Here is a 27,216-nt window from a genome sequence, read left to right as displayed (position 1 = left end):
AACTCTCTGGGTGATGAACTCCCTCTAAAACCATCTAGTATTATAACTCTCTGGGTGATGAACTCCCTCTAAAACCATCTAGTATTATAACTCTCTGGGTGATGAACTCCCTCTAAAACCATCTAGTATTATAACTCTCTGGGTGATGAACTCCCTCTAAAACCATCTAGTATTACAACTCTGGGTGATGAACTCCCTCTAAAACCATCTACTATTGTAACTCTCTGGGTGATGAACTCCCTCTAAAACCATCTACTATTGTAACTCTCTGGGTGATGAACTCCCTCTAAAACCTTCTAGCTTTATTATAACTCTCTGGGTGATGAACTCCCTCTAAAACCATCTAGTATTACAACTCTCTGGGTGATGAACTCCCTCTAAAACCATCTACTATTGTAACTCTCTGGGTGATGAACTCCCTCTAAAACCTTCTAGCTTTATTATAACTCTCTGGGTGATGAACTCCCTCTAAAACCATCTAGTATTACAACTCTCTGGGTGATGAACTCCCTCTAAAACCATCTACTATTGTAACTCTCTGGGTGATGAACTCCCTCTAAAACCTTCTAGCTTTATTATAACTCTCTGGGTGATGAACTCCCTCTAAAACCATCTAGTATTATAACTCTCTGGGTGATGAACTCCCTCTAAAACCATCTAGTATTACAACTCTCTGGGTGATGAACTCCCTCTAAAACCATCTAGCTTTATTATAACTCTCTGGGTGATGAACTCCCTCTAAAACCATCTGGTATTATAACTCTCTGGGTGATGAACTCCCTCTAAAACCATCTAGTATTACAACTCTGGGTGATGAACTCCCTCTAAAACCATCTACTATTGTAACTCTCTGGGTGATGAACTCCCTCTAAAACCATCTACTATTGTAACTCTCTGGGTGATGAACTCCCTCTAAAACCTTCTAGCTTTATTATAACTCTCTGGGTGATGAACTCCCTCTAAAACCATCTAGTATTACAACTCTCTGGGTGATGAACTCCCTCTAAAACCATCTAGCTTTATTATAACTCTCTGGGTGATGAACTCCCTCTAAAACCATCTGGTATTATAACTCTGGGTGATGAACTCCCTCTAAAACCATCTAGTATTATAACTCTCTGGGTGATGAACTCCCTCTAAAACCATCTGGTATTATAACTCTGGGTGATGAACTCCCTCTAAAACCATCTAGTATTATAACTCTCTGGGTGATGAACTCCCTCTAAAACCATCTAGTATTATAACTCTCTGGGTGATGAACTCCCTCTAAAACCATCTAGTATTATAACTCTCTGGGTGATGAACTCCCTCTAAAACCATCTAGTATTATAACTCTGGGTGATGAACTCCCTCTAAAACCATCTGGTATTATAACTCTGGGTGATGAACTCCCTCTAAAACCATCTAGTATTATAACTCTGGGTGATGAACTCCCTCTAAAACCATCTGGTATTATAACTCTCTGGGTGATGAACTCCCTCTAAAACCATCTGGTATTATAACTCTCTGGGTGATGAACTCCCTCTAAAACCATCTGGTATTATAACTCTCTGGGTGATGAACTCCCTATAAAACCATCTGGTATTATAACTCTCTGGGTGATGAACTCCCTCTAAAACCATCTAGTATTATAACTCTGGGTGATGAACTCCCTCTAAAACCATCTGGTATTATAACTCTGGGTGATGAACTCCCTCTAAAACCATCTGGTATTATAACTCTCTGGGTGATGAACTCCCTCTAAAACCATCTAGTATTATAACTCTCTGGGTGATGAACTCCCTCTAAAACCATCTAGTATTATAACTCTCTGGGTGATGAACTCCCTCTAAAACCATCTAGTATTATAACTCTGGGTGATGAACTCCCTCTAAAACCATCTAGTATTATAACTCTGGGTGATGAACTCCCTCTAAAACCATCTAGTATTATAACTCTGGGTGATGAACTCCCTCTAAAACCATCTAGTATTATAACTCTCTGGGTGATGAACTTCCTCTAAAACCATCTAGTATTATAACTCTGGGTGATGAACTCCCTCTAAAACCATCTGGTATTATAACTCTGGGTGATGAACTCCCTCTAAAACCATCTAGTATTATAACTCTGGGTGATGAACTCCCTCTAAAACCATCTGGTATTATAACTCTCTGGGTGATGAACTCCCTCTAAAACCATCTGGTATTATAACTCTCTGGGTGATGAACTCCCTCTAAAACCATCTGGTATTATAACTCTCTGGGTGATGAACTCCCTATAAAACCATCTGGTATTATAACTCTCTGGGTGATGAACTCCCTCTAAAACCATCTAGTATTATAACTCTGGGTGATGAACTCCCTCTAAAACCATCTGGTATTATAACTCTGGGTGATGAACTCCCTCTAAAACCATCTGGTATTATAACTCTCTGGGTGATGAACTCCCTCTAAAACCATCTAGTATTATAACTCTCTGGGTGATGAACTCCCTCTAAAACCATCTAGTATTATAACTCTCTGGGTGATGAACTCCCTCTAAAACCATCTAGTATTATAACTCTGGGTGATGAACTCCCTCTAAAACCATCTAGTATTATAACTCTGGGTGATGAACTCCCTCTAAAACCATCTAGTATTATAACTCTGGGTGATGAACTCCCTCTAAAACCATCTAGTATTATAACTCTCTGGGTGATGAACTCCCTCTAAAACCATCTAGTATTATAACTCTCTGGGTGATGAACTCCCTCTAAAACCATCTAGTATTATAACTCTCTGGGTGATGAACTCCCTCTAAAACCATCTAGTATTATAACTCTCTGGGTGATGAACTCCCTCTAAAACCATCTAGTATTATAACTCTCTGGGTGATGAACTCCCTCTAAAACCATCTAGTATTACAACTCTGGGTGATGAACTCCCTCTAAAACCATCTACTATTGTAACTCTCTGGGTGATGAACTCCCTCTAAAACCATCTACTATTGTAACTCTCTGGGTGATGAACTCCCTCTAAAACCTTCTAGCTTTATTATAACTCTCTGGGTGATGAACTCCCTCTAAAACCATCTAGTATTACAACTCTCTGGGTGATGAACTCCCTCTAAAACCATCTACTATTGTAACTCTCTGGGTGATGAACTCCCTCTAAAACCTTCTAGCTTTATTATAACTCTCTGGGTGATGAACTCCCTCTAAAACCATCTAGTATTATAACTCTCTGGGTGATGAACTCCCTCTAAAACCATCTAGTATTATAACTCTCTGGGTGATGAACTCCCTCTAAAACCATCTGGTATTATAACTCTCTGGGTGATGAACTCCCTCTAAAACCATCTAGTATTATAACTCTCTGGGTGATGAACTCCCTCTAAAACCATCTAGTATTACAACTCTCTGGGTGATGAACTCCCTCTAAAACCATCTAGCTTTATTATAACTCTCTGGGTGATGAACTCCCTCTAAAACCATCTGGTATTATAACTCTCTGGGTGATGAACTCCCTCTAAAACCATCTAGTATTACAACTCTGGGTGATGAACTCCCTCTAAAACCATCTACTATTGTAACTCTCTGGGTGATGAACTCCCTCTAAAACCATCTACTATTGTAACTCTCTGGGTGATGAACTCCCTCTAAAACCTTCTAGCTTTATTATAACTCTCTGGGTGATGAACTCCCTCTAAAACCATCTAGTATTACAACTCTCTGGGTGATGAACTCCCTCTAAAACCATCTAGCTTTATTATAACTCTCTGGGTGATGAACTCCCTCTAAAACCATCTGGTATTATAACTCTGGGTGATGAACTCCCTCTAAAACCATCTAGTATTATAACTCTCTGGGTGATGAACTCCCTCTAAAACCATCTGGTATTATAACTCTGGGTGATGAACTCCCTCTAAAACCATCTAGTATTATAACTCTCTGGGTGATGAACTCCCTCTAAAACCATCTAGTATTATAACTCTCTGGGTGATGAACTCCCTCTAAAACCATCTAGTATTATAACTCTCTGGGTGATGAACTCCCTCTAAAACCATCTAGTATTATAACTCTGGGTGATGAACTCCCTCTAAAACCATCTGGTATTATAACTCTGGGTGATGAACTCCCTCTAAAACCATCTAGTATTATAACTCTGGGTGATGAACTCCCTCTAAAACCATCTGGTATTATAACTCTCTGGGTGATGAACTCCCTCTAAAACCATCTGGTATTATAACTCTCTGGGTGATGAACTCCCTCTAAAACCATCTGGTATTATAACTCTCTGGGTGATGAACTCCCTATAAAACCATCTGGTATTATAACTCTCTGGGTGATGAACTCCCTCTAAAACCATCTAGTATTATAACTCTGGGTGATGAACTCCCTCTAAAACCATCTGGTATTATAACTCTGGGTGATGAACTCCCTCTAAAACCATCTGGTATTATAACTCTCTGGGTGATGAACTCCCTCTAAAACCATCTAGTATTATAACTCTCTGGGTGATGAACTCCCTCTAAAACCATCTAGTATTATAACTCTCTGGGTGATGAACTCCCTCTAAAACCATCTAGTATTATAACTCTGGGTGATGAACTCCCTCTAAAACCATCTAGTATTATAACTCTGGGTGATGAACTCCCTCTAAAACCATCTAGTATTATAACTCTGGGTGATGAACTCCCTCTAAAACCATCTAGTATTATAACTCTCTGGGTGATGAACTCCCTCTAAAACCATCTAGTATTATAACTCTCTGGGTGATGAACTCCCTCTAAAACCATCTAGTATTATAACTCTCTGGGTGATGAACTCCCTCTAAAACCATCTAGTATTATAACTCTCTGGGTGATGAACTCCCTCTAAAACCATCTAGTATTATAACTCTCTGGGTGATGAACTCCCTCTAAAACCATCTAGTATTACAACTCTGGGTGATGAACTCCCTCTAAAACCATCTACTATTGTAACTCTCTGGGTGATGAACTCCCTCTAAAACCATCTACTATTGTAACTCTCTGGGTGATGAACTCCCTCTAAAACCTTCTAGCTTTATTATAACTCTCTGGGTGATGAACTCCCTCTAAAACCATCTAGTATTACAACTCTCTGGGTGATGAACTCCCTCTAAAACCATCTACTATTGTAACTCTCTGGGTGATGAACTCCCTCTAAAACCTTCTAGCTTTATTATAACTCTCTGGGTGATGAACTCCCTCTAAAACCATCTAGTATTACAACTCTCTGGGTGATGAACTCCCTCTAAAACCATCTAGCTTTATTATAACTCTCTGGGTGATGAACTCCCTCTAAAACCATCTGGTATTATAACTCTGGGTGATGAACTCCCTCTAAAACCATCTAGTATTATAACTCTCTGGGTGATGAACTCCCTCTAAAACCATCTGGTATTATAACTCTGGGTGATGAACTCCCTCTAAAACCATCTAGTATTATAACTCTCTGGGTGATGAACTCCCTCTAAAACCATCTAGTATTATAACTCTCTGGGTGATGAACTCCCTCTAAAACCATCTAGTATTATAACTCTCTGGGTGATGAACTCCCTCTAAAACCATCTAGTATTATAACTCTGGGTGATGAACTCCCTCTAAAACCATCTGGTATTATAACTCTGGGTGATGAACTCCCTCTAAAACCATCTAGTATTATAACTCTGGGTGATGAACTCCCTCTAAAACCATCTGGTATTATAACTCTCTGGGTGATGAACTCCCTCTAAAACCATCTGGTATTATAACTCTCTGGGTGATGAACTCCCTCTAAAACCATCTGGTATTATAACTCTCTGGGTGATGAACTCCCTATAAAACCATCTGGTATTATAACTCTCTGGGTGATGAACTCCCTCTAAAACCATCTAGTATTATAACTCTGGGTGATGAACTCCCTCTAAAACCATCTGGTATTATAACTCTGGGTGATGAACTCCCTCTAAAACCATCTGGTATTATAACTCTCTGGGTGATGAACTCCCTCTAAAACCATCTAGTATTATAACTCTCTGGGTGATGAACTCCCTCTAAAACCATCTAGTATTATAACTCTCTGGGTGATGAACTCCCTCTAAAACCATCTAGTATTATAACTCTGGGTGATGAACTCCCTCTAAAACCATCTAGTATTATAACTCTGGGTGATGAACTCCCTCTAAAACCATCTAGTATTATAACTCTGGGTGATGAACTCCCTCTAAAACCATCTAGTATTATAACTCTCTGGGTGATGAACTCCCTCTAAAACCATCTAGTATTATAACTCTCTGGGTGATGAACTCCCTCTAAAACCATCTAGTATTATAACTCTCTGGGTGATGAACTCCCTCTAAAACCATCTAGTATTATAACTCTCTGGGTGATGAACTCCCTCTAAAACCATCTAGTATTATAACTCTCTGGGTGATGAACTCCCTCTAAAACCATCTAGTATTACAACTCTGGGTGATGAACTCCCTCTAAAACCATCTACTATTGTAACTCTCTGGGTGATGAACTCCCTCTAAAACCATCTACTATTGTAACTCTCTGGGTGATGAACTCCCTCTAAAACCTTCTAGCTTTATTATAACTCTCTGGGTGATGAACTCCCTCTAAAACCATCTAGTATTACAACTCTCTGGGTGATGAACTCCCTCTAAAACCATCTACTATTGTAACTCTCTGGGTGATGAACTCCCTCTAAAACCTTCTAGCTTTATTATAACTCTCTGGGTGATGAACTCCCTCTAAAACCATCTAGTATTATAACTCTCTGGGTGATGAACTCCCTCTAAAACCATCTAGTATTATAACTCTCTGGGTGATGAACTCCCTCTAAAACCATCTGGTATTATAACTCTCTGGGTGATGAACTCCCTCTAAAACCATCTAGTATTATAACTCTCTGGGTGATGAACTCCCTCTAAAACCATCTAGTATTACAACTCTCTGGGTGATGAACTCCCTCTAAAACCATCTAGCTTTATTATAACTCTCTGGGTGATGAACTCCCTCTAAAACCATCTGGTATTATAACTCTCTGGGTGATGAACTCCCTCTAAAACCATCTAGTATTACAACTCTGGGTGATGAACTCCCTCTAAAACCATCTACTATTGTAACTCTCTGGGTGATGAACTCCCTCTAAAACCATCTACTATTGTAACTCTCTGGGTGATGAACTCCCTCTAAAACCTTCTAGCTTTATTATAACTCTCTGGGTGATGAACTCCCTCTAAAACCATCTAGTATTACAACTCTCTGGGTGATGAACTCCCTCTAAAACCATCTAGCTTTATTATAACTCTCTGGGTGATGAACTCCCTCTAAAACCATCTGGTATTATAACTCTGGGTGATGAACTCCCTCTAAAACCATCTAGTATTATAACTCTCTGGGTGATGAACTCCCTCTAAAACCATCTGGTATTATAACTCTGGGTGATGAACTCCCTCTAAAACCATCTAGTATTATAACTCTCTGGGTGATGAACTCCCTCTAAAACCATCTAGTATTATAACTCTCTGGGTGATGAACTCCCTCTAAAACCATCTAGTATTATAACTCTCTGGGTGATGAACTCCCTCTAAAACCATCTAGTATTATAACTCTGGGTGATGAACTCCCTCTAAAACCATCTGGTATTATAACTCTGGGTGATGAACTCCCTCTAAAACCATCTAGTATTATAACTCTGGGTGATGAACTCCCTCTAAAACCATCTGGTATTATAACTCTCTGGGTGATGAACTCCCTCTAAAACCATCTGGTATTATAACTCTCTGGGTGATGAACTCCCTCTAAAACCATCTGGTATTATAACTCTCTGGGTGATGAACTCCCTATAAAACCATCTGGTATTATAACTCTCTGGGTGATGAACTCCCTCTAAAACCATCTAGTATTATAACTCTGGGTGATGAACTCCCTCTAAAACCATCTGGTATTATAACTCTGGGTGATGAACTCCCTCTAAAACCATCTGGTATTATAACTCTCTGGGTGATGAACTCCCTCTAAAACCATCTAGTATTATAACTCTCTGGGTGATGAACTCCCTCTAAAACCATCTAGTATTATAACTCTCTGGGTGATGAACTCCCTCTAAAACCATCTAGTATTATAACTCTGGGTGATGAACTCCCTCTAAAACCATCTAGTATTATAACTCTGGGTGATGAACTCCCTCTAAAACCATCTAGTATTATAACTCTCTGGGTGATGAACTCCCTCTAAAACCATCTAGTATTATAACTCTCTGGGTGATGAACTCCCTCTAAAACCATCTAGCTTTATTATAACTCTCTGGGTGATGAACTCCCTCTAAAACCATCTGGTATTATAACTCTCTGGGTGATGAACTCCCTCTAAAACCATCTAGTATTACAACTCTGGGTGATGAACTCCCTCTAAAACCATCTACTATTGTAACTCTCTGGGTGATGAACTCCCTCTAAAACCATCTACTATTGTAACTCTCTGGGTGATGAACTCCCTCTAAAACCTTCTAGCTTTATTATAACTCTCTGGGTGATGAACTCCCTCTAAAACCATCTAGTATTACAACTCTCTGGGTGATGAACTCCCTCTAAAACCATCTAGCTTTATTATAACTCTCTGGGTGATGAACTCCCTCTAAAACCATCTGGTATTATAACTCTGGGTGATGAACTCCCTCTAAAACCATCTAGTATTATAACTCTCTGGGTGATGAACTCCCTCTAAAACCATCTGGTATTATAACTCTGGGTGATGAACTCCCTCTAAAACCATCTAGTATTATAACTCTCTGGGTGATGAACTCCCTCTAAAACCATCTAGTATTATAACTCTCTGGGTGATGAACTCCCTCTAAAACCATCTAGTATTATAACTCTCTGGGTGATGAACTCCCTCTAAAACCATCTAGTATTATAACTCTGGGTGATGAACTCCCTCTAAAACCATCTGGTATTATAACTCTGGGTGATGAACTCCCTCTAAAACCATCTAGTATTATAACTCTGGGTGATGAACTCCCTCTAAAACCATCTGGTATTATAACTCTCTGGGTGATGAACTCCCTCTAAAACCATCTGGTATTATAACTCTCTGGGTGATGAACTCCCTCTAAAACCATCTGGTATTATAACTCTCTGGGTGATGAACTCCCTATAAAACCATCTGGTATTATAACTCTCTGGGTGATGAACTCCCTCTAAAACCATCTAGTATTATAACTCTGGGTGATGAACTCCCTCTAAAACCATCTGGTATTATAACTCTGGGTGATGAACTCCCTCTAAAACCATCTGGTATTATAACTCTCTGGGTGATGAACTCCCTCTAAAACCATCTAGTATTATAACTCTCTGGGTGATGAACTCCCTCTAAAACCATCTAGTATTATAACTCTCTGGGTGATGAACTCCCTCTAAAACCATCTAGTATTATAACTCTGGGTGATGAACTCCCTCTAAAACCATCTAGTATTATAACTCTGGGTGATGAACTCCCTCTAAAACCATCTAGTATTATAACTCTGGGTGATGAACTCCCTCTAAAACCATCTAGTATTATAACTCTCTGGGTGATGAACTCCCTCTAAAACCATCTAGTATTATAACTCTCTGGGTGATGAACTCCCTCTAAAACCATCTAGTATTATAACTCTCTGGGTGATGAACTCCCTCTAAAACCATCTAGTATTATAACTCTCTGGGTGATGAACTCCCTCTAAAACCATCTAGTATTATAACTCTCTGGGTGATGAACTCCCTCTAAAACCATCTAGTATTACAACTCTGGGTGATGAACTCCCTCTAAAACCATCTACTATTGTAACTCTCTGGGTGATGAACTCCCTCTAAAACCATCTACTATTGTAACTCTCTGGGTGATGAACTCCCTCTAAAACCTTCTAGCTTTATTATAACTCTCTGGGTGATGAACTCCCTCTAAAACCATCTAGTATTACAACTCTCTGGGTGATGAACTCCCTCTAAAACCATCTACTATTGTAACTCTCTGGGTGATGAACTCCCTCTAAAACCTTCTAGCTTTATTATAACTCTCTGGGTGATGAACTCCCTCTAAAACCATCTAGTATTATAACTCTCTGGGTGATGAACTCCCTCTAAAACCATCTAGTATTATAACTCTCTGGGTGATGAACTCCCTCTAAAACCATCTGGTATTATAACTCTCTGGGTGATGAACTCCCTCTAAAACCATCTAGTATTATAACTCTCTGGGTGATGAACTCCCTCTAAAACCATCTAGTATTACAACTCTCTGGGTGATGAACTCCCTCTAAAACCATCTAGCTTTATTATAACTCTCTGGGTGATGAACTCCCTCTAAAACCATCTGGTATTATAACTCTCTGGGTGATGAACTCCCTCTAAAACCATCTAGTATTACAACTCTGGGTGATGAACTCCCTCTAAAACCATCTACTATTGTAACTCTCTGGGTGATGAACTCCCTCTAAAACCATCTACTATTGTAACTCTCTGGGTGATGAACTCCCTCTAAAACCTTCTAGCTTTATTATAACTCTCTGGGTGATGAACTCCCTCTAAAACCATCTAGTATTACAACTCTCTGGGTGATGAACTCCCTCTAAAACCATCTAGCTTTATTATAACTCTCTGGGTGATGAACTCCCTCTAAAACCATCTGGTATTATAACTCTGGGTGATGAACTCCCTCTAAAACCATCTAGTATTATAACTCTCTGGGTGATGAACTCCCTCTAAAACCATCTGGTATTATAACTCTGGGTGATGAACTCCCTCTAAAACCATCTAGTATTATAACTCTCTGGGTGATGAACTCCCTCTAAAACCATCTAGTATTATAACTCTCTGGGTGATGAACTCCCTCTAAAACCATCTGGTATTATAACTCTCTGGGTGATGAACTCCCTCTAAAACCATCTAGTATTATAACTCTCTGGGTGATGAACTCCCTCTAAAACCATCTAGCTTTATTATAACTCTCTGGGTGATGAACTCCCTCTAAAACCATCTGGTATTATAACTCTCTGGGTGATGAACTCCCTCTAAAACCATCTAGTTTTATTATAACTCTCTGGGTGATGAACTCCCTCTAAAACCATCTAGTATTACAACTCTGGGTGATGAACTCCCTCTAAAACCATCTGGTATTATAACTCTCTGGGTGATGAACTCCCTCTAAAACCATCTGGTATTATAACTCTCTGGGTGATGAACTCCCTCTAAAACCATCTGGTATTATAACTCTCTGGGTGATGAACTCCCTCTAAAACCATCTGGTATTATAACTCTGGGTGATGAACTCCCTCTAAAACCATCTGGTATTATAACTCTGGGTGATGAACTCCCTCTAAAACCATCTGGTATTATAACTCTGGGTGATGAACTCCCTCTAAAACCATCTAGTATTATAACTCTCTGGGTGATGAACTCCCTCTAAAACCATCTAGTTTTATTATAACTCTCTGGGTGATGAACTCCCTCTAAAACCATCTAGTATTATAACTCTCTGGGTGATGAACTCCCTCTAAAACCATCTAGTTTTATTATAACTCTCTGGGTGATGAACTCCCTCTAAAACCATCTGGTATTATAACTCTCTGGGTGATGAACTCCCTCTAAAACCATCTGGTATTATAACTCTGGGTGATGAACTCCCTCTAAAACCATCTAGTATTATAACTCTCTGGGTGATGAACTCCCTCTAAAACCATCTAGCTTTATTATAACTCTCTGGGTGATGAACTCCCTCTAAAACCATCTGGTATTATAACTCTCTGGGTGATGAACTCCCTCTAAAACCATCTAGTTTTATTATAACTCTCTGGGTGATGAACTCCCTCTAAAACCATCTGGTATTATAACTCTCTGGGTGATGAACTCCCTCTAAAACCATCTAGTATTATAACTCTCTGGGTGATGAACTCCCTCTAAAACCATCTAGTATTATAACTCTCTGGGTGATGAACTCCCTCTAAAACCATCTAGTATTATAACTCTCTGGGTGATGAACTCCCTCTAAAACCATCTGGTATTATAACTCTGGGTGATGAACTCCCTCTAAAACCATCTGGTATTATAACTCTGGGTGATGAACTCCCTCTAAAACCATCTAGTATTATAACTCTCTGGGTGATGAACTCCCTCTAAAACCATCTAGTATTATAACTCTCTGGGTGATGAACTCCCTCTAAAACCATCTAGTATTATAACTCTGGGTGATGAACTCCCTCTAAAACCATCTAGTTTTATTATAACGCTCTGGGTGATGAACTCCCTCTAAAACCATCTGGTATTATAACTCTCTGGGTGATGAACTCCCTCTAAAACCATCTGGTATTATAACTCTGGGTGATGAACTCCCTCTAAAACCATCTAGTATTATAACTCTCTGGGTGATGAACTCCCTCTAAAACCATCTAGCTTTATTATAACTCTCTGGGTGATGAACTCCCTCTAAAACCATCTGGTATTATAACTCTCTGGGTGATGAACTCCCTCTAAAACCATCTAGTATTATAACTCTCTGGGTGATGAACTCCCTCTAAAACCATCTGGTATTATAACTCTGGGTGATGAACTCCCTCTAAAACCATCTAGTATTATAACTCTCTGGGTGATGAACTCCCTCTAAAACCATCTGGTATTATAACTCTCTGGGTGATGAACTCCCTCTAAAACCATCTAGTATTATAACTCTCTGGGTGATGAACTCCCTCTAAAACCATCTAGTATTATAACTCTCTGGGTGATGAACTCCCTCTAAAACCATCTGGTATTATAACTCTCTGGGTGATGAACTCCCTCTAAAACCATCTAGTATTATAACTCTGGGTGATGAACTCCCTCTAAAACCATCTAGTATTATAACTCTCTGGGTGATGAACTCCCTCTAAAACCATCTAGCTTTATTATAACTCTCTGGGTGATGAACTCCCTCTAAAACCATCTGGTATTATAACTCTCTGGGTGATGAACTCCCTCTAAAACCATCTAGTTTTATTATAACTCTCTGGGTGATGAACTCCCTCTAAAACCATCTGGTATTATAACTCTGGGTGATGAACTCCCTCTAAAACCATCTAGTATTATAACTCTCTGGGTGATGAACTCCCTCTAAAACCATCTAGTATTATAACTCTCTGGGTGATGAACTCCCTCTAAAACCATCTAGTATTATAACTCTCTGGGTGATGAACTCCCTCTAAAACCATCTAGTATTATAACTCTCTGGGTGATGAACTCCCTCTAAAACCATCTGGTATTATAACTCTCTGGGTGATGAACTCCCTCTAAAACCATCTAGTTTTATTATAACTCTCTGGGTGATGAACTCCCTCTAAAACCATCTGGTATTATAACTCTGGGTGATGAACTCCCTCTAAAACCATCTAGTATTATAACTCTCTGGGTGATGAACTCCCTCTAAAACCATCTAGTATTATAACTCTCTGGGTGATGAACTCCCTCTAAAACCATCTAGTATTATAACTCTCTGGGTGATGAACTCCCTCTAAAACCATCTAGTATTATAACTCTCTGGGTGATGAACTCCCTCTAAAACCATCTGGTATTATAACTCTGGGTGATGAACTCCCTCTAAAACCATCTAGTATTATAACTCTCTGGGTGATGAACTCCCTCTAAAACCATCTAGTATTATAACTCTCTGGGTGATGAACTCCCTCTAAAACCATCTAGTTTTATTATAACGCTCTGGGTGATGAACTCCCTCTAAAACCATCTGGTATTATAACTCTCTGGGTGATGAACTCCCTCTAAAACCATCTGGTATTATAACTCTGGGTGATGAACTCCCTCTAAAACCATCTAGTATTATAACTCTCTGGGTGATGAACTCCCTCTAAAACCATCTAGCTTTATTATAACTCTCTGGGTGATGAACTCCCTCTAAAACCATCTGGTATTATAACTCTCTGGGTGATGAACTCCCTCTAAAACCATCTAGTATTATAACTCTCTGGGTGATGAACTCCCTCTAAAACCATCTGGTATTATAACTCTGGGTGATGAACTCCCTCTAAAACCATCTAGTATTATAACTCTCTGGGTGATGAACTCCCTCTAAAACCATCTAGTATTATAACTCTCTGGGTGATGAACTCCCTCTAAAACCATCTAGTTTTATTATAACTCTCTGGGTGATGAACTCCCTCTAAAACCATCTGGTATTATAACTCTCTGGGTGATGAACTCCCTCTAAAACCATCTGGTATTATAACTCTCTGGGTGATGAACTCCCTCTAAAACCATCTAGTATTATAACTCTCTGGGTGATGAACTCCCTCTAAAACCATCTGGTATTATAACTCTCTGGGTGATGAACTCCCTCTAAAACCATCTAGTATTATAACTCTGGGTGATGAACTCCCTCTAAAACCATCTAGTTTTATTATAACTCTCTGGGTGATGAACTCCCTCTAAAACCATCTGGTATTATAACTCTCTGGGTGATGAACTCCCTCTAAAACCATCTGGTATTATAACTCTGGGTGATGAACTCCCTCTAAAACCATCTAGTTTTATTATAACTCTCTGGGTGATGAACTCCCTCTAAAACCATCTGGTATTATAACTCTCTGGGTGATGAACTCCCTCTAAAACCATCTGGTATTATAACTCTCTGGGTGAGTTCTCTTGTTTGACAATAGCCTGGCCCTTCACCATAAGCTTTCCCTCCAGATTCTGCTCTTATCAATGTGATGCTTGTCGCGAGAAAATAAGTAATCCTCCACTCTTTCTGAATACCCTGTCTGAGTACCCTGTCTGAAAACCCTGTCTGAGTACCCTGTCTGAATACCCTGTCTGAGTACCCTGTCTGAATACCCTGTCTGAGTACTCTGTCTAAATACCCTGTCTGAATACCCTGTCTGAATACCCTGTCTGAATACCCTGTCTAAATACCCCGTCTGAGTACCCTGTCTGAGTACCCTGTCTGAATACCCTGTCTGAATACCCTGTCTAAATACCCCGTCTGAATACCCTGTCTGAATACCCTGTCTGAATACCCTGTCTAAATACCCCGTCTGAGTACCCTGTCTGAGTACCCTGTCTGAATACCCTGTCTGAATACCCTGTCTGAGTACTCTGTCTAAATACTCTGTCTGAATACCCTGTCTGAATACCCTGTCTGAATACCCTGTCTGAGTACTCTGTCTAAATACCCTGTCTGAAGACCCTGTCTGAGTACTCTGTCTAAATACCCTGTCTGAATAGTCTTGATAAAGCTTTCTGTCTGAAGCGTTCTGTAACACCCTTGAAGTGGGAACGTGGTAATGTAATCTCAATCCAGGACATGCTTTTCCCTGCTATATAACTTTGAACTCAGCAGAGGATTGGGGGAGAATATTTATTTTTCAAAACAAGACTTCAAGACCATAGACCCTTAAACGCCTTCCTAAAAAAACACATTAACAAGATTTCTCGCCGGAGTCAAACTATTAACCTTGTGGATAACAACAACAAAAACGTTTAGGAAAACAGACGGCTAATTTGAAAGGAAAACACAAAGCGAAGGGAGGGAGGAGGAGAGAAAAGAGTAGAGGTCATTGGACCAAACACGGTCCAATAGAAAGAAAGGACAGGACCAGAGGTCATTGGACCAAACACGGTCCAATAGAAAGAAAGGACAGGACCAGAGGTCATTGGACTAAACACGGTCCAATAGAAAGAAAGGACAGGACCAGAGGTCATTGGACCAAACACGGTCCAATAGCCATAAAAGACCAGAGGTCATTGGACCAAACACGGTCCAATAGAAAGAAAGGACGGCAGCATATTCTCTCTGTTCACAGCTAAGAGACACAGACAGGAAGGAGAATAAAAGGCCAAAACCACCAGGAAGTAAAGAAAGAGACGTGAATCTGTCTCAATGGCATCATGGATGGAATTATAGTTATGGGAACTGTGTGTGTGTGTGTGTGTGTGTGTGTGTGTGTGTGTGTGTGTGTGTGTGTGTGTGTGTGTGTGTGTGTGTGTGTGTGTGTGTGTGGTGTGTGTGTGTGTGTGTGTGTGTGTGTGTGTGTGTGCGTGTTTTGACTGAGTGTCTCTTCTCAGTGAAGTTAGCCGCAGTCAGACTGCCTGTAGGCGGCTGGGCTGAGGCTCGGGTGGCAGGCGGCCACAGGGGAGCGGGGGTATAGGGTGCTGAACGAGTGTGTGTGTCCCTGGCGGGGGGTAGGGTGCTGAGGGAGTGTGTGTGTGTGTGTTTGTGTGTGTCCCTGGGGGCTAGTGCTGGGCAGCTGGGAGCTCTCTGCTCTAACTACATCCCTTCACAAACACAGACACACACACACACACACACACACTCTCCTGGCCTCCACTGGCAGCTGAGGCCCCTGAGGACCGCTTAGCTGTGGGCCACAGACGACCCTGAATGGCTCTCATAAAGCAGGGCTGAGGCCCAAACAACACCCTATTCCCTTTATAGCGCACTACTTTTTACCAGGGTCCATAGGGCATATGGTGTTATTTTGGACGCATCCCAGGACACAGCAGACAGTGCTTACAGTCAGCCTACAAATCACCAATCACAAATCACCAGACAGACAGTACACAGTCGACAGAAAGACAGACAGTACACAGTCGACAGAAAGACAGACAGTACATGGTCGAAAGGCTAAAGGACACAAGCTGGTTCAGACAGACAGACAGACAGACAGACAGACAGACAGACAGACAGACAGACAGACAGACAGACAGACAGACAGACAGACAGTACACCATCGACAGGCTAAAGGACATATGCTGGTTCAGACAGACACGCTAACAGCACAGTGCTAGCAGTATACATTATGGAAACAATTTTTTCATTTTGCTTTATTTAACCAGGACTCAGTAATAATTGCCATTGTTTTCCAGGGTATCATCATCAACAATCCTCTGTTTTTCCTAGAGGCAGTGAAGGCCGTAAGAAGGTATAGAGAGGAGAGAGACACAAGTCTAAAAATGTATTTCAGAGAAGAGGAGGTCACCATTGTTGAGATGAATCACAGCTGCCAATCATCAGGACCCTGGAATGAGCCCTGCAGCATCTCCTCTGATCAGCCATATTACTGCCTGTTGCTAGGCAGATGTACAACGTGACAGAACCACCAGAGATTGGTCATCACACGGACACACACACACACACACACACACACACACACACACACACACACACACACACACACACACACACACACACACACACACACACACACACACACACACACACACACACACAGTCTTGTACAGCTAACCTTGTGGGGACACACAATTCAGTCCCATTCAAAATCCTATTTTTCCAAACCCTAACCCTAAACCCTAAACCCTAGCTCCTAACCCTAAACCCTACCCTAGCTCCTAACCCTAAACCCTACCCTAGCTCCTAACCCTAAACCCTACCCTAGCTCCTAACCCTAAACCCTAAACCCTAACCCTAGCTCCTAACCCTAAACCCTACCCTAGCTCCTAACCCTAAACCCTACCCTAGCTCCTAACCCTAAACCCTACCCTAGCTCCTAACCCTAAACCCTACCCTAGCTCCTAACCCTAAACCCTAAACCCTACCCTAGCTCCTAACCCTAAACCCTAACCCTAGCTCCTAACCCTACCCTAGCTCCTAACCCTAAACCTTACCCTAGCTCCTAACCCTAACCCTAAACCCTACCCTAGCTCCTAACCCTAACCCTAAACCCTACCCTAGCTCCTAACCCTAAACCCTACCCTAGCTCCTAACCCTAACCCTTACCCTAGCTCCTAACCCTAAACCCTACCCTAGCTTCTAACCCTAAACCCTACCCTAGCTCCTAACCCTAAACCCTACCCTAGCTCCTAACCCTAAACCCTACCCTAGCTCCTAACCCTAAACCCTACCCTAGCTCCAAACCCTAACCCTAAACCCTACCCTAGCTCCTAACCCTAAACCCTACCCTAGCTCCAAACCCTAACCCTAAACCCTACCCTAGCTCCTAACCCTAAACCCTACCCTAGCTCCTAACCCTAAACCCTACCCTAGCTCCTAACCCTAAACCCTACCCTAGCTCCTAACCCTAAACCCTACCCTAGCTCCTAACCCTAAACCCTACCCTAGCTCCTAACCCTAAACCCTACCCTAGCTCCTAACCCTAAACCCTACCCTAGCTCCTAACCCTAAACCCTACCCTAGCTCCTAACCCTAAACCCTACCATAGCTCCTAACCCTAAACCTAATTTTAACCTTAGCCCTAAACCCCCTAAAAATGTGGGGACTAACAAAATGTCCCCAGTTGGTAAATGTTTTGTTGGTTTACTATTCTTGTGGGGACCTCTAGTCTTCAAGTATAGTCAAACACGTCCACATGCACACACAGCCTGAGGGTGGGGTGACCTTGCCTCAGCACCATGTCCTGGGTGGGTCTGGTGTGGCAGTCTGCTGGTCTGTGTGTCCGTCTGTCTGTGTGTCCGTCTGTCTGTGTGTCCGTCTGTCTGTGTGTGTGTGTGTTCACTGTCTGTGTGTCCGTCTGTCTGTGTGTCCGTCTGTGTGTGTGTGTGTGTGTGTGTGTGTTCACTGTCTGTGTGTCCGTCTGTCTGTGTGTGTGGGTTCACTGTCTGTGTGTCCGTCTGTCTGTGTGTCCGTCTGTGTGTGTGTGTGTGTGTGTGTGTGTGTCCGTCTGTCTGTGTGTCCGTCTGTGTGTGTGTGTTTGTGTGTGTGTATTCACTGTTTGTGTTCACTGTGTGTGTGTGTGTGTGTGTGTGTGTGTGTGTGTGTGTGTGTGTGTGTGTGTGTGTGTGTGTGTGTGTGTGTGACCTGAGAGATGTCCATGACAGCATCACAGCTGAGAGGTCGTGCAGAGGTCAGGTCGTTGAACCCCAGCAGGGTAGAGATGATCCCGTTCTGGTCAATTCGTCTGATCATAGTCCCGTCCACAAAGAAGATTACTCCATACTTATCCACTGTGATACCTGGTGGAGAGATGAGGGGTGGAAGGATGGATGAGGGAGGGATGTCGGGATGAGGGATGGAGAGACGGAGGGATGGAGGAATGAGGGATGAGAGATGGAGGGATGGAGGAATGAGGGATGAGAGATGGAGGGATGGAGGGATGGAGGGATGGGGATGGAGGGATGGAGGGATGAGGGATGGAGGGACGGAGAGATGGAGGAATGGAGGGATGGAGGGATGGAGGGATGAGGGATGGAGGATGGGGGATGGGGATGGAGGGATGAGGGATGGAGGGATGAGGGATGGAGGGATGAGGGATGGAGGGATGAGGGATGAGGGATGAGGGATGGAGGGATGGAGAGATAGAGGGATGGAGGGATGGAGGAATGGAGGGATGAGGGATGGAGGGATGGAGAGATGGAGGAATGAGGGATGGGGGATGGAGGAATGGAGGGATGGAGAGATGGAGAGATGAGGGATGGGGGATGGAGGGATGAGGGATGGAGGGATGGAGGGACGGAGAGATGGAGGAATGGAGGGATGGAGGGATGGGGATGGAGGGATGGAGGGATGAGGGATGGAGGATGGGGGATGGGGATGGGGATGGAGGGATGAGGGATGGAGGGATGAGGGATGGAGGGATGAGGGATGGAGGGATGAGGGATGAGGGATGGAGGGATGGAGAGATAGAGGGATGGAGGGATGAGGGATGGAGGGATGGAGGAATGGAGGGATGGAGAGATGAGGGATGGGGGGATGAGGGATGGAGGGATGGAGAGATGAGGGATGGGGGATGGAGGGATGAGGGATGGAGAGATGAGGGATGGGGGATGGAGGGATGAGGGATGGAGGGATGGAGAGATGGAGGAATGAGGGATGGGACATCGTCAGCTCTAAGTGCATCTCTACTGGTAGAATAACACAATACATCAATATACTAACAATATACTAACACTAGGTCAGACTGTATTGGCTGCTATAGGTCAGACTGTATTGGCTGCTATAGGTCAGACTGTATTGGCTGCTATAGGTCAGACTGTATTGGCTGCTATAGGTCAGACTGTATTGGCTGCTATAGGTCAGACTGTATTGGCTGCTATAGGTCAGACTGTATTGGCTGCTATAGGTCAGACTGTATTGGCTGCTATAGGTCAGACTGTATTGGCTGCTATAGGTCAGACTGTATTAGATGCTATAGGTCAGACTGTATTGGCTGCTATAGGTCAGACTGTATTGGCTGCTATAGGTCAGACTGTATTGGCTGCTATAGGTCAGACTGTATTGGCTGCTATAGGTCAGATTGTATTGGCTGCTATCGGTCAGACTGTATTGGCTGCTATAGGTCAGACTGTATTGGCTGCTATAGGTCAGACTGTATTGGCTGCTATAGGTCAGACTGTATTGGCTGCTATAGGTCAGACTGTATTGGCTGCTATAGGTCAGACTGTATTGGCTGCTATAGGTCAGACTGTATTGGCTGCTATAGGTCAGACTGTATTGGCTGATATAGGTCAGACTGTATTGGCTGATATAGGTCAGACTGTATTGGCTGCTATAGGTCAGACTGTATTGGCTGCTATAGGTCAGACTGTATTGGCTGCTATAGGTCAGACTGTATTGGCTGCTATAGGTCAGACTGTATTGGCTGCTATAGGTCAGACTGTATTGGCTGCTATAGGTCAGACTGTATTGGCTGCTATAGGTCAGACTGTATTGACTGCTATAGGTCAGACTGTATTGGCTGCTATAGGTCAGACTGTATTGGCTGCTATAGGTCAGACTGTATTGGCTGCTATAGGTCAGACTGTATTGGCTGCTATAGGTCAGACTGTATTGGCTGCTATAGGTCAGACTGTATTGGCTGCTATAGGTCAGACTGTATTGGCTGCTATAGGTCAGACTGTATTGGCTGCTATAGGTCAGACTGTATTGGCTGCTATAGGTCAGACTGTATTGGCTGATATAGGTCAGACTGTATTGGCTGATATAGGTCAGACTGTATTGGCTGCTATAGGTCAGACTGTATTGGCTGCTATAGGTCAGACTGTATTGGCTGCTATAGGTCAGACTGTATTGGCTGCTATAGGTCAGACTGTATTGGCTGCTATAGGTCAGACTGTATTGGCTGCTATAGGTCAGACTGTATTGGCTGCTATAGGTCAGACTGTATTGACTGCTATAGGTCAGACTGTATTGGCTGCTATAGGTCAGACTGTATTGGCTGCTATAGGTCAGACTGTATTGGCTGCTATAGGTCAGACTGTATTGGCTGCTATAGGTCAGACTGTATTGGCTGCTATAGGTCAGACTGTATTGGCTGCTATAGGTCAGACTGTATTGGCTGCTATAGGTCAGACTGTATTGGCTGCTATAGGTCAGACTGTATTGGCTGCTATAGGTCAGACTGTATTGGCTGCTATAGGTCAGACTGTATTGGCTGCTATAGGTCAGACTGTATTGGCTGCTATAGGTCAGACTGTATTGGCTGATATAAACAGACATGGAGGTCCTCGTTAATGTCAATACTCTGTTCACATTTGTGTGGGGGGGCTCTCAGGCTTACAAACACAACACACACACACACACACACACACACACACACACACACACACACACACACACACACACACACACACACACACACACACACACACACACACACACACACACACACACACTACTTTCAGATTCTCCACTCTCGTACAATGTTCTAAGCGGGTTGTGTGTTTCTGTAGTCCTGCGAGAGAGAACATTTTATCCAATATAATCCAATGTGTCAAACATGAAGTGTATTGATCTGATCTATTCCAGTTATGTTCCACCGGTCAGCTAACCCTCTAACCCATCAGTAACCTTGAACTAGCAGTAAAGCTTTACACTGAACTCAACCCGACCGGATCAGTAGTTTCGGAGCATAAAGGGAAACAGCCACATGATATTATCTTTCAACAGACCCTTTTTTTTTTTTTTTTTTTTTCCCTGTTCCAATAAATGCACCTCCATAATGCACCTGTTATGTTAGGTACAACATGAAATGTTAAGTCCATACCTCGTGGGTTGGTGAGCGTAGCAGCCACAGCCTGTGTTCTGTTACATCTAATGTTATATCCATAAACGGGTTCCAAAAGGGTTCTCCGGCTATCCCCATAAGAAAACGCTTTTTGGTTCCATGTGGAACCCTCTATGTAAAGGGTTCTACCTGGAACCAAAAGGGTTCTACCTACAACCAAAAAAGGGTTATTCAAAATGGTTCTCCTATGGGGGACAACCAAAGAACCATTTTAGGTTCACCTTTCTTTCTAAAGAGTGTAGGTTAGTACTATGTTATGTTCATACCTCGTGGGTTGGTGAGCGTTGCATCCACAGCCTTGCCCCCATCTCCACATCGTGTCTCGTCGTAGGGCAAACACTGGTCTCCAGTCCCCGCTACCACCTCCAGGTTCTTGGCCACGTCTTTGATGGCGCTCAGAGACTTCACCTTGAACACCTTCCTAGTGCTGGTGTCCGACAGGTAAACAGCCCCAGACACAGGACTACAGGCCAGGTAGTACTTATGGGCCGGGCTGTTACTGGAGAGAGGAGACAGAAAAGAGAAGAGCATCAGTCAAGCTGGGAGGGATGCAATGCCTTTAATATAACTACTACCTTTAATATAACTATTACCTTTAATATAACTACTCCCTTTAATATAACTACTACCTAATGCCTTTAATATAACTACTACCTTTAATATAACTATTACCTTTAATATAACTACTACCTTTAATATAACTACTACCTAATGCCTTTAATATAACTACTACCTTTAATATAACTATTACCTTTAATATAACTATTACCTTTAATATAACTACTACCTGTAATATAACTACTACCTTTAATATAACTACTACCTAATGCCTTTAATATAACTACTCCCTTTAATATAACTACTCCCTTTAATATAACTATTACCTTTAATATAACTACTACCTTTAATATAACTATTACCTTTAATATAACTACTACCTTTAATATAACTACTACCTTTAATATAACTACTACCTTTAATATAACTACTACCTAATGCCTTTAATATAACTACTCCCTTTAATATAACTACTACCTTTAATATAACTATTACCTTTAATATAACTATTACCTTTAATATAACTACTACCTTTAATATAACTACTCCCTTTAATATAACTACTACCTTTAATATAATTACTACCTAATGCCTTTAATATAACTACTACCTTTAATATAACTACTCCCTTTAATATAACTACTACCTTTAATATAACTACTACCTAATGCCTTTAATATAACTACTACCTTTAATATAACTACTGTCATGTCCTGACCAGTATAAGGGTTATTTGTGATTGTAGGTCAGGACGTGGCAGAGGGTATTTGTTTTATGTGGTTCGGGGTGGTGGTTTGTTTAGAAGGGTGTTTGATTTATTATTTCTGGGTTTTGGGTTATGTTCTATGTTTTTGTATTTCTATGTTCTTTCTAGTTTAGTATTTTCTATGTTAGGTAATTGGTGTTGGACTCTCAATTGAAGGCAGGTGTTTGTAGTTGCCTTTGATTGAGAGTCCTATATATAGGGATGTATATTGTTTGTTAATTGTGGGTAGTTGTCTTTAGCACTGCTGTAGTAAGTATAGCCTGTTAAACTGTCATTCTTTTGTTTTTCTCGTGTTCACATTTATTTAATAAATTAATATGATGAGCACACAACCCGCTGCGCCTTGGTCCTCTCTTCACGACGACAGCCGTTACAACTACTCCCTTTAATATAACTACTACCTTTAATATAACTACTACCTTTAATATAACTACTACCTTTAATATAACTACTACCTTTAATATAACTACTACCTACTACCTTTAATATAACTACTACCTTTAATATAACTACTCCCTTTAATATAACTACTACTTTTAATATAACTACTCCCTTTAATATAACGATTACCTTTAATATAACTACTCCCTTTAATATAACTACTCCCTACTACCTTTAATATAACTACTACCTTTAATATAACTACTCCCTTTAATATAACTACTCCCTTTAATATAACTATTACCTTTAATATAACTACTTCCTTTAATATAACTACTCCCTACTACCTTTAATATAACTACTACCTTTAATATAACTACTCCCTTTAATATAACTACAACCTACTACCTTTAATATAACTACTACCTAATGCCTTTAATATAACTACTACCTTTAATATAACTACTAACTAATGCCTTTAATATAACTACTACCTAATGCCTTTAATATAACTACTACCTTTAATATAACTACTCCCTACTCTCTTTAATATAACTACTCCCTACTCCCTTTAATATAACTACTACCTTTAATATAACTACTCCCTACTACCTTTAATATAACTACTCCCTACTCCCTTTAATATAACTACTACCTATTACCTTTAATATAACTACTCCCTTTAATATAACTACTACCTAATGCCTTTAATATAACTACTCCCTTTAATATAACTACTACCTAATGCCTTTAATATAACTACTCCCTACTCCCTTTAATATAACTATTACCTTTAATATAACTACTCCCTAATGCCTTTAATATAACTACTCCCTACTCCCTTTAATATAACTATTACCTTTAATATAACTACTCTCTAATGCCTTTAATATAACTACTACCTTTAATATAACTACTACCTTTAATATAACTACTCCCTAATGCCTTTAATATAACTACTACCTTTAATATAACTACTACCTTTAATATAACTACTACCTTTAATATAACTACTCCCTAATGCCTTTAATATAACTACTACCTTTAATATAACTACTACCTTTAATATAACTACTCCCTTTAATATAACTATTACCTTTAATATAACTACACCCTTTAATATAACTACTCCCTACTACCTTTAATATAACTACTCCCTACTCCCTTTAATATAACTACTACCTTTAATATAACTACTCCCTTTAATATAACTACTACCTAATGCCTTTAATATAACTATTACCTTTAATATAACTACTACCTAATGCCTTTAATATAACTACTCCCTACTCCCTTTAATATAACTACTCCCTACTCCCTTTAATATAACTACTACCTAATGCCTTTAATATAACTACTCCCTACTCCCTTTAATATAACTATTACCTTTAATATAACTACTCCCTAATGCCTTTAATATAACTACTCCCTTTAATATAACTACTACCTTTAATATAACTACTACCTTTAATATAACTACTCCCTTTAATATAACTACTACCTAATGCCTTTAATATAACTACTCCCTTTAATATAACTACTACCTAATGCCTTTAATATAACTACTCCCTACTCCCTTTAATTTAACTATTACCTTTAATATAACTACTCCCTAATGCCTTTAATATAACTACTCCCTACTCCCTTTAATATAACTAATGCCTTTAATATAACTACTCCCTTTAATATAACTACTACCTAATGCCTTTAATATAACTACTCCCTACTACCTTTAATATAACTACTCCCTACTACCTTTAATATAACTACTCCCTTTAATATAACTATTCCCTTTAATATAACTATTACCTTTAATATAACTACTACCTTTAATATAACTACTACCTTTAATATAACTACTACCTTTAATATAACTACTACCTAATGCCTTTAATATAACTACTCCCTTTAATATAACTACTCCCTTTAATATAACTACTACCTTTAATATAACTACTACCTAATGCCTTTAATATAACTACTACCTTTAATATAACTACTACCTTTAATATAACTACTCCCTTTAATATAACTATTACCTTTAATATAACTATTACCTTTAATATAACTATTACCTTTAATATAACTATTACCTTTAATATAACTATTACCTTTAATATAACTACTACCTTTAATATAACTACTCCCTAATGCCTTTAATATAACTACTCCCTACTCCCTTTAATATAACTACTACCTTTAATATAACTACTCCCTACTACCTTTAATATAACTACTCCCTACTCCCTTTAATATAACTACTACCTTTAATATAACTACTCCCTACTACCTTTAATATAACTACTCCCTACTCCCTTTAATATAACTACTACCTTTAATATAACTACTCCCTACTACCTTTAATATAACTACTCCCTACTCCCTTTAATATAACTACTACCTTTAATATAACTACTCCCTACTCCCTTTAATATAACTACTCCCTTTAATATAACTATTACCTTTAATATAACTACTCCCTTTAATATAACTATTACCTTTAATATAACTACTTCCTTTAATATAACTACTCCCTACTACCTTTAATATAACTACTACCTTTAATATAACTACTCCCTTTAATATAACTACTACCTACTACCTTTAATATAACTACAACCTACTACCTTTAATATAACTACTACCTAATGCCTTTAATATAACTACTACCTTTAATATAACTACTAACTAATGCCTTTAATATAACTACTACATAATGCCTTTAATATAACTACTACCTTTAATATAACTACTCCCTACTCCCTTTAATATAACTACTACCTTTAATATAACTACTCCCTACTACCTTTAATATAACTACTCCCTACTCCCTTTAATATAACTACTACCTATTACCTTTAATATAACTACTCCCTTTAATATAACTACTACCTAATGCCTTTAATATAACTACTCCCTTTAATATAACTACTCCCTAATGCCTTTAATATAACTACTCCCTACTCCCTTTAATATAACTATTACCTTTAATATAACTACTCCCTAATGCCTTTAATATAACTACTCCCTTTAATATAACTACTACCTTTAATATAACTACTACCTTTAATATAACTACTACCTTTAATATAACTACTACCTTTAATATAACTACTCCCTAATGCCTTTAATATAACTACTACCTTTAATATAACTACTCCCTAATGCCTTTAATATAACTACTACCTTTAATATAACTACTACCTTTAATATAACTACTCCCTTTAATATAACTATTACCTTTAATATAACTACTCCCTTTAATATAACTACTCCCTACTACCTTTAATATAACTACTCCCTACTCCCTTTAATATAACTACTACCTTTAATATAACTACTCCCTTTAATATAACTACTACCTAATGCCTTTAATATAACTATTACCTTTAATATAACTACTACCTAATGCCTTTAATATAACTACTCCCTACTCCCTTTAATATAACTACTCCCTACTCCCTTTAATATAACTACTACCTAATGCCTTTAATATAACTACTCCCTACTCCCTTTAATATAACTACTCCCTACTCCCTTTAATATAACT

General features: G+C 40.0%; 1 protein-coding gene across 1 annotated transcript in view; it reads right to left on the bottom strand.

The window, feature by feature from the left end:
* Positions 1–27,216, bottom strand: part of tenm4 (teneurin transmembrane protein 4) — a 653,198-nt gene that overhangs the window by 104,372 nt on the left and 521,610 nt on the right. The window contains 2 exon segments of the mRNA XM_082966126.1: positions 18,757–18,911; positions 22,228–22,460. Of these exon segments, the coding sequence (XP_082822252.1) occupies positions 18,757–18,911; positions 22,228–22,460 (388 nt within the window).

The sequence above is a fragment of the Salmo salar genome, chromosome 20 (assembly GCF_965601325.2).
Source record: "Salmo salar chromosome 20, fSalSal1, whole genome shotgun sequence".
Lineage (NCBI taxonomy): Eukaryota > Metazoa > Chordata > Actinopteri > Salmoniformes > Salmonidae > Salmo > Salmo salar.
The sequence above is the reverse complement of the archived record's forward strand: the minus strand, read 5'-3'. Positions and strand labels throughout refer to the sequence as shown.